Consider the following 9561-nt stretch of genomic DNA (forward strand, 5'->3'; position numbering starts at 1 on the left):
GAGAAGACCGGCTTTAGAGGCTCCTGCAATAATCCAGACAAGAGATAACAGCTGCTCAGACCACGCTGGTTCCAGGGCAGGTGACATGGAGCAGTCAGGGTCTGAATATATAGTAGAGGAAGAACCAACAGAATTTCCTAGTGGACACAGTTCTTTGGCTGGAACAGCTGGAAGGATGAAGTTGACATCAACTGAAATGGGGAAGATGGTGGAGAAAACAGGCTGTGGGCTACGGGTGTCAAACAGTGTGCAGGGTGCAGGTGGGGGAGGAACAGAACTGGAGTCTGGACTGCTAGGTGCCGGGAGTGGACGCCACCCTGAATGAAAACACTGAGCAGGGCGCTCAGGAGACAGGGTGAAGGAGCAGAGGGAAGTGTGGCAGTGGTCACCACACATCACCCCGTGAGACCAGAGGGCACAAGAAGAGAGCCAGGGCCAAGGAAAGATGAGAGAGGGCCAAGGCCGGAACTGCGGGACCCCAGACATTGTCAGGCTGGGATAAGGGAAAGGCAACAGAGAAATGTAAACTGAATAAAAGCTTTATCATGTCATTCTCAAACTCGTAATGAGGAAAAAAGTGTTTGCTTATGACTAAGGTTAATTCAATGAGAATACCCCTAAAACATAAACAGAAATGACTATTTGTGAGAGCTACAATCAATTTAACTTTCAGATATAGGATGCTTACAGTAAAAAAGAGTTGATAAAAATATCTTAGATTGAGATTATGTCTTCTATAAGCCTAATGGATAAAAAGCAAAGTTTCCTTACCTGCTGTTTCCTGCCCATGGCAAGTGTTCAGTTTAGCCAGAAGCTGGTTAAAATCATCTTGATGAGCAATCCAGTTGTCCTGAAAATACCAAAAAATCAATTAGAGACAAGTCTGTAGTTTACCTAAGCTGAGATAAGGTATATATTGGAATCAGGGAAATCTGGTAGTTAATGTGAATTTTTTAATGTTTCAATAAAATATTATTTTATAAATTTGAATGAAAAAGAAATAGTATAAATTTGAAATGTAATTTATCTATATCATTATTAAAAATGAGGATCCTGGAAGCTTAAGCCCTGATTTCAAATGTACATGACTTAATCAAGTCAACTTATAGTCAAATAAACAACAGGCAGCCTGTGTGCTAAATGTTAAAATAAAGCAAAATAGGGCTTCCCTGGTGGCACAGTGGTTGAGAATCCGCCTGCCGATGCAAGGGACACGGGTTCTTGCCCCGGTCCGGGAGGATCCCACATGCCGCGGAGCGGCTGGGCCCGTGAGCCACGGCCGCTGAGCCTGTGTGTCCGGAGCCTGTGCTCCGCAATGGGAGAGAGAGGCCACAGAAGTGAGAGGCCCGCGTACCGAAAAAAAAAAAAAAAGCAAAATAAAATATTTTTTTTCTCATTATGGGAAAATTATGTAGGTCAAAGGAAAAAAGCAGTGACAGATTTGAGGGCTTTCTTCTTTGCTCATTTGAGCTTACAATATTTTGCCCAATTCTGTTTGCTTGCATCCAACCCAATTTCAGAAAGCAGCAGTGGGGGCAGGAGGAAGGACTCCAGCCTCCCTGAATCGTTCAGCACCCATTTATAAGGGGCTCAGTTAATAAGCTCATCATGACAAAGATGACCTGGCTTTAAAAGAGAATGAACACCTCCAAAACAGTATCAACCTGTGGGGAGCAGGGTTTCAATTTGGGAACTTGCCTCATGCGTACTTTTTAAAGAATGCTTAAGGTTAAGGTATACTGAATAGGTTTACCGGGCAATGCTTCTCCTAAAAAGTTAAGTATATCCATATATCCACCTCTTAAAAACTACCTTCAAAATCAACCTTACATAAACTCTTTTTAAAAAATTGTCCAAGGTGTGTTTATTAATTGATGAAAATAGATGATATTGCTAAACATTCCATCTAGTAAGTGTGTGACATTCCAAACATTTTGAAGTACTGGTCTTGGATTTTGTCCTCAGAAATAGAATATTCCCCCGCCCCTTTTTTCAAGTTTATTGAGATATAGTTGACATATAACATTATATTAGTTTTAGGTGTACAACACGATGATTTGACAACATGTATATGTTAAACTCTTCCTTTAGTGGTTTAAGATTTTAGCTGTTAGCCCAAACAATTTTAGCTTCTCCAGTCCACAACTCTGAGCTGTTGAACTAAGCAATGTAGCCCAGTTTACCTGAAGTAATTCCCCAGATTTCCTACCAGATTCTGTTGGCTGCAAAAATGTAAGAACAAAGCTTTCGGTTTACATCCTTTCTACAGTGAGCAATGATGATGAAAATGAAAGGCAGGGTAAGCCATGAACTTTTAATTACAGGGTCATATTTTCAAAGTGTCAGTGTTTTAAGGGGAAATGTGAATAAATTCGAGTGCTACACACCATTAGTCAGAAACAGACAACGGGACAGGAAAAGAATACCACTTTCCTCCAGTATTTCCAAAATGATATGCCACCAGTTTTAACAATATAAGCTAATATTACAATGCAGGTAAAGATGAAAAGTCCTCTCTGTCCTGAAATGAGTATTTCTTTAAAAAGAACACTTTTTGCAAAGTTCAGCAATAAAGCTACTTTGGATCTCCCATGCATAAGCAAGTAAAGAATCCCACAGGGCAATGAGGCAAAATGATGACACGTTACAGATGCCCAGCAGCTTAGTTATGGGCTCCTTAGTTATCTAAAACATGTATGATACACGCTTGAACAGCTTAAAACTGATCAATCAATTTGACTGGATTAAATTTTTTACAGTGACAAAAGTATCAATTATGCAAGGAAAACCCCCAGCAGACGCTGTTGCTCACTTCGTTATTGATCGTAGCTCCTAGTCCCAGGTGGTTATTTTTAACTTGAACTTTAATATGATCTGTGGCTCCTTGCTCCTGAGCCCCTAAACCCTGTGGAGATTAAACACAAAGAGAGTTAGCATTTTTATCAGGTACAAAAATACCTCTCTTCCTTCATCAACTGTTTGATTAATGACTAAACATCTAGGAGGCATTATCCTTGTCCTCAAAGAGGACACAGTCTAATGGATTCTTACAAGATTCTGTAATACCAAGGAAGCACTTACAATAATGAATGCCAGTCCTTCAACCTGTGACCCACTTCAAGGACCATGGAAACACTAAGGAGAACATGCCTTTCTCTGATGCGCAAAAGCAGAGTGCTACTGCCAGACTAACAGAAGGCCATCAGAGGCATTAAAGTCTATGGTGCTTTCCATTAAATAATTTTACAAAGCAACTCTGAGGAAGGGGACTCCAAGTCCCCCGCATCCTTAACACTCATCTGTAAAGAGCCCCAGAGCGCTTGGTATACTAAATGGCACCCAAGGTGGCTCCAGCACAGTGGATGGAGGAAAAATAAGGTGATATAAAGGGGCCAGACCTTAAGGACCTTGGAAGTTATGGGGAGAATTTGGATATTATTTTTTAAAACAATGGGAAACCACCAAACTTTGAAGCAAAGGAATGACATGATCTCATTTCTGTATTTTAAAAGCTCATTATGGCTGCTGTATGGCAAATGGCCCAGAGGAGGAAAAGAAGGGAGTCAGGGAGGCAGCTGAGAGGCTGCTGCGTTGATCAGGGCAAGCAATGGCAGTGGTTGGTCCAGGGTGGGGCCCCGGATAGAGAGGAATAATGACTGGGGGTTCGGGAAGTGAGAGAGGTCAAGGAATCAAGCACGACTCCCGGGTTTCTGGTTTGAGTAAGTTGATAGGGTGCTATTTGCAAAAATGGGGAAAACTTGAGAAGAAAAAAGATTTGCGGGGGGTGGGGGAGAATCAAGAGTTTTATAATAAAAATGATCTACTTGAGATGAGGACAGAGAAGGGCCTAGGGCTGAACCCCAAGGAATTCCAAAGCTCAAAAGTCTAGAGGAGGAAGAGCCAGCAACAAAAATTTAGCAGTGGCTGGTAAGGTAGAACGAAAAACCGGGAGAGAGGGCAGTATCGTGGAAGCCAAGATAGTGGTATTTCAAGGTATTTCAAGTCAATTATGTCCAAGGCTGTTAAGGGATAAAGTAATGTGAGAACAAAAAAGGATCCATTGGATTTGGCAAGATCTTTAAAGACCTTGACAAGAACCGTTTAAGTGCAGAGATATCAGCAGAAGTCCTACATAAGTCAGGAATAAAGGGAATGTGAGAAAAAGGAGAAAATGTGTAGTCTAGCTTTAAGGGTGAATAAAATCTTACTCTAAGCAACGTAAAACTCTGATGGTTAAGTATGATTCCAAACGCGACTAATTAAAAGGCACCATTTATGAAAATCACAGCAGGTTAAACAATAAACAAAGACAGCTGATGTTTATGTTCAGTTCTAACTCTATCATCACAAGGTCATTATAATTTAATTATTTCTCCAAAATCACTTATTGATCCAAAATAAATTTCTCCCAGTCTCCTAAGGAAGATGTATTCTCCTGATCTGAAATCTCTCTGCATGGCTCCAATTTCTTTGCTCTTCTCCAAGATACCTTTCCTTTAGACCACCCCATCTTCTCTAGCATCCTCTGGCCAAACTTGGAGTCATCATTACTCCACGCAGTGTTTCTTGGATCCACAGCCCACTTCTGCTTCCGCCGACCTGTAAATGACAAATTATCTCATTAGCAACTTATCTTTCAAACCTGGAGAATACCTCACAAATACACACATACCTAATGCATACACACGATACTTGCATAAATACAACAAACATTATGTTTTATTAGATACAGATATCAGATTTGGCATCCAGTGGGATAGTATCAGCTTGGATCATTTATCCTGGTTTCCCCAGTAACTGTATATTCTGAACATACAAATTGACCTTATAAGATTAAAATAAAAATATTCCCCCAAATGTGACAAATCGAAACACATGATGTACCATCAGCTGGGCCTTCCAATTCAGCAACTGGCAGCAGCCTAAGGCACCTGTGACACCAGTGTCACTATCACCAGCAGCAGTCATTACAGACATACGTTAAGTGCCAAATGCCATCCATATATTCTCAGGTTCAATTTTCACAGTAACCCAATAAGGAGAGATCTGCACCTTCCAGGTGAGAAAATCTGAGGCCTACAGAAAGAATGTGCCTAATGCCCCCAAGCAAAAAACAGAGCCTTTATACAAACCAAGGTCCTACCAACTCCAAAGCTTATATTTTTAGTTCACAGCATCCGAGTCATGATCTTGGGGAGAGTCACCCTCCGTGCAACCTACAGATGCTAATCATCCCTTCTCACAGGAACGCCCTAAAGCCATATGACCCCTTCTCTGAACTCACACAGTAAATTGCCCGCTGCTTTTTTTGGCATTTAATTAACATTCTTCTGTGTTAGGGCTGTTTCTATCCATCTCTTGCGTTTGCTATTATGCCATAATCTCCTTAAGGCTCACATCCATGTCTTATTCTTTCTTATGCTTCACTGCAAGAAGTGAAAAACACTTTGCCCATAGCAAGCATGCAGGTAAAACATGAATGAATGTATGAATGATTGAGAAAGGAAAAAGGAGGGAAGGCTGAAGAAAGGAGACAAGAAAAGGGGAAAGAAAAAAAAAAGGAAGGAAGATAACTGAATTGAGGGAACTGCTTTGAGTCCCTACAAGTCTTTTTTTTAATGTATATAAATAACTGACCGTTAGAAACTCAAGTTTATCGCTATAGTTTTAAGGACAATTATGGCAGAGAGAAAGAACTCCAAAAGTTTATTAAACAAGCATATGAAACCCAAAAGTAAACCGTGGCCAAGCGGGGAATTGGGAGGTCAGGTGTCACCATCATTCACCTACTGCAGCAATGGAAGCACAGTATCTCAACTGTCAACAGCTGCTCACGCTGTGGCAGTCTCCTAACAAGTAAAAAAATAACACAGCCTCCAGTCAGAGAGGCTCAGTGTACTGCATGTAAAATCAATAGAGACCTGTAACTATCCACACCCTAGCAAAAATAAGTAAACCTTTACTAGCATGCAGGCAGAAAAAGACTACCTACAAAGAAAAACGAGCTGGGCTTACATTTAGAGTGCTTTGCATAAAAAAGGTGACCGCAAAATGCTACACGTGACTAAGTTACCACCTATCTAGTAAATAACTCAGCTAGTGAACAGCATACGAGATGGGCCTTGTTAACCAAGGCTCTCTCTGTAAGGCTGCTTCCTGGTGTGTGTCAGAGCTCATGTCTCTACTGTAGTGTCTGCCAGCGGTCTCTGACTGAGGCTTGTATGAAGGAGACATTTTTGAGAACGACTGCACCCACCCTCTGCAACAAAGACGGCATACAGTTTATGTCACAAACGTCTATACAGCGGACTCCAGTGCTGACACAAGACTGGAGAGGCAGCGAGGTCAGCTCCTCTTCCCCAGGGAAATGGCAGGTAGCCTCAACCAGCGGAGGAGGGCAGCTACTCTGCTCAGGGGAGAGTGCCCTGAGACCCGCACAATCACTCTTTGGGGTGACGGCGGGGGGGCGGGGGTGACCATCCTCCAGCAGGGACTCCTCCTACATGGAGATCTAATAGGATACTTTCAGGGTAACCCCAATAAACAGCCCTGCACACAACAGCTGCCACAAGGTTTATGCCAAGATTCAGCTTACTCTGAAAAGTGTGCTAAGTTCCAAGAGCCAGGGACAGAAATTTTTCTTTTTTTCTTTGCCCAAAGACACTTTCAGATATTCAAGACCTCAAGTATTGAGGTGTATTCTTATTAAATGTATTTTTATTAAATACCATGTATTTAATAAGAATATTAAATGTATTCTTATTAAAGAATACATGTATTCTTATTAAAATATTATTCAAGACATATTCAAGGTTACAGAAACTGCAGCATAAAATCTTAATGCAATGAAATCCATTAACTATCGTGTTGTCATTGGATTAGAAAATGTAATAACTGCAAGTGTCAAAAACTGGTCTTGAAAAGAGTCTATGAAAAAAAGTAGTATCTTGATAAAATATGGGTCTAAGACGCTGAATTAAATAAGGACTGAAAAATGAGAGTGATAAATGAAATTCTTCTCTTATGGTTATGTAAGCGAGATTTCTTACCTTACATAGGGGAGAACCAATAAAATAATATTTGATAATTAGAGAAATGCAGGATAAAAAATGTTTTTGAGAAACAAAGAAAACTACTAGATTTTAAAAATGGGATAAGTGACTGTGGAGATGAAAGAAAACAAAATATAGTCCATATGGCAAGAGAAAACAAAGGAAATTAGCATACTTACTGAAGTGAAAATGTTCACTAAGGTTAATTAGGGGAAAAAAGTAGGTTATAAAACTGTACCTACAGAATTATCCCAATTTTATAAACTATCAGAGAAAATAACTGCTAGATAGTGAAATGGCAGACTGGGACTTTTCTATGCTTCTATTTTCTCATTTCCAAAATAAGAACACCAATCCCAAATATCTAATCATATGGGATGCCACAGACATTAATTTAGTAAATTGTTTTAAAAAACACAAAATATTATATACTATTAATGTCAAAGATTTGAAAATTTGGAGTCACGGTGGGAAGAGAATGGAAAATATTCTCATGAAGTTATGCAGCTTGAGTTGCGAAGGTCCACAGATGGCACTTCACATCTGTATATCATTTCATACTTTGAACTATTTTCACGTTCACCATCTCATTGATTTAAGCCAACCTAGTAATGAACATAATCAAAGAAGTTTTTAATAGCCCCAGAGAAACTGATCAGGGAAAGAAACATAAATGAATAGCAGAGCCAGGGATAATGTTCCCAAGTGCACGCTGAACTAAGCATACAACAAAGAATGTTAAAACCACAAGAAATCTTAGCCACACTGGTTATACAGATGAAGAACTAGAGCCCACAGGATCACACTCTAAAACATACTCCTTTCTGTAAGTCCCTGTTTAAAAAACAATAGAAATCTGCTGACCCTAGTGACAAGAACGTAAAGATATAGCGATAACTAGATCAATTTTGTCACTTTCTACCTCAATGACCTTGGGGTGAATTATTTTCCTCTGAACCTCAATTTCTGCCCCTGTAAAATGTGAATGGTGCCTTACCCACTCCCCTTTGTGTTCCCATTCCTCCACCCCCTTAGAGGATGCCGACAACATTTATTTCATGGAATCCCTGTGTAGTGTCTGTTGGGTCTGTTAAAATTTAGCAGTTGTTTCTGCTCCTCGCTCACTAGACACTTTCAAAGATACCGGTCGGCTTTTCAGGACCAAGGCACGACTGCCATCTGGTGGCCGGAAGCCTTAGCTACAGGTATCGTTCAGAAGTTAAACAGCCTCTCGACAGGGAGGGAATTAACGAACTTCACAAAGTGATAGGAAATGTCAAAGGCAAACTGAGGCAGGGTGGGGCGTTGAGGCCAACATTCCTTCCATAGTAGAGTATTAATAATTCCAACTACCAAAGTCAAAACCGCCACTGTCTTACTTATAATCACTCATTAGCCCCGCCTCCCCTAAAAAACGCTAACTTCTTGTGTTTGACGCTTCTAACCCCTTTGCTTTTCTTTTTCTTGATTCAATACACCTTCAAGAACGGGATTTCACTGCCTGAAGAGATTCTGCTGGCCCAACGGCCTCTTTTTAACCAGAGGAAGCTGAGGCCCGGGGAAGTGAAAGAGCCAGTCCGGGTTCCCAGAACAGGTGTCCGGACCCCCATTCGAACCCACCACTAGCGTGCTCGTGTCTGAACGTGAGAACAAGCGTCCCAAGTGGACACTCGCAGTCTCTCACCAGCAGACCGCAGCTAACTTTCGGGGAAGGCTGGGCTGGGAAATCTCCGCGGCTGCCAGGGCGAGCCGAGCAGGGCGTCCGGGACCCCGGCGCCCGGCATCTCCCGGCCCACCGTGCGCCGGCGACCGGTGCCCCCCGCCACTCGGTCCGGCCGCCGCGTCACCCGGAACCTTCACCCTCGCGCCCGGTCGGGCCTCCGAGCCCAACACTCACGCTCAGCCAGCATCGACATGTCGCCGAGCCTGTGACGCCGTGGGCCTCGCGACCTGAGGGACGGTGGATACCGCTCGGCGGACTCGCGGAGAAGCTACAACCACTAGCCTCGCGCGCCCGGCGAATTGCAGCGGCGGGGGCGGGCGCTGCTGACGTCAGTGATGCGCGACTCGCTCCTGGACCGCGCGGCGGCGAGTGGACGGAGCGCGGGAAGCCTGTGACTCTGCATTTGGGTGGATGCTGGGTAGACTAGCGGTTTACAAGGTTTGTTCCAACTCCAGCATTCCGTGTGTCTATGAAATATCTATAAGGATCATCCACTAAAAAGAACTGTTATTAAGTTTGGAGTTTTCTTTTTAAATTACAGAATCTTGATATTTTAAAATTGTCAGCTGGGAGTAGATATTGCACTTTTAAAAATAAGGTGATTCAGTGTAAGACATTCCATCTTATTCTTCAATCTCATGGCAGACCCGCATAGAGCAGGACTTCTCAAACTTTAATGTTTGGGTGAATCACCTGGGGCTCTTGTTAAAAATGCAGATTCTGGTTCAGCAGGTCTGGGATGGGGCCAGAGATTCTGCATTTCTAACAAGCTTCCAAGGGCATGGA

At 42.3% G+C, this 9561-nt stretch overlaps 1 protein-coding gene across 3 annotated transcripts in view; it reads right to left on the minus strand.

Annotated features, from left to right (window-relative positions):
• The window catches only part of PINX1 (PIN2 (TERF1) interacting telomerase inhibitor 1), an 80081-nt gene extending 70983 nt beyond the window's left edge, over nucleotides 1–9098 (minus strand). Inside the window, exons 1-4 of one of the 3 annotated variants that reach the window (XM_059071294.2) lie at nucleotides 8950–9098; nucleotides 4490–4599; nucleotides 2813–2905; nucleotides 772–850 (exon numbers count right to left, since the gene is read on the minus strand). In XM_059071294.2, coding sequence (XP_058927277.1) covers nucleotides 772–850; nucleotides 2813–2905; nucleotides 4490–4599; nucleotides 8950–8968 — 301 coding nt within the window. In that variant the 5' untranslated portion in view covers nucleotides 8969–9098. Of the gene's footprint in view, nucleotides 1–771; nucleotides 851–2812; nucleotides 2906–4489; nucleotides 4600–8736 lie in introns of all 3 variants that reach the window. The other 2 variants (XM_067040026.1, XM_067040027.1) reach the window with 2 other exon arrangements.
• Between the last annotated feature and the right edge of the window lie 463 nt (nucleotides 9099–9561).

The sequence above is a fragment of the Kogia breviceps genome, chromosome 8 (assembly GCF_026419965.1).
Source record: "Kogia breviceps isolate mKogBre1 chromosome 8, mKogBre1 haplotype 1, whole genome shotgun sequence".
Lineage (NCBI taxonomy): Eukaryota > Metazoa > Chordata > Mammalia > Artiodactyla > Physeteridae > Kogia > Kogia breviceps.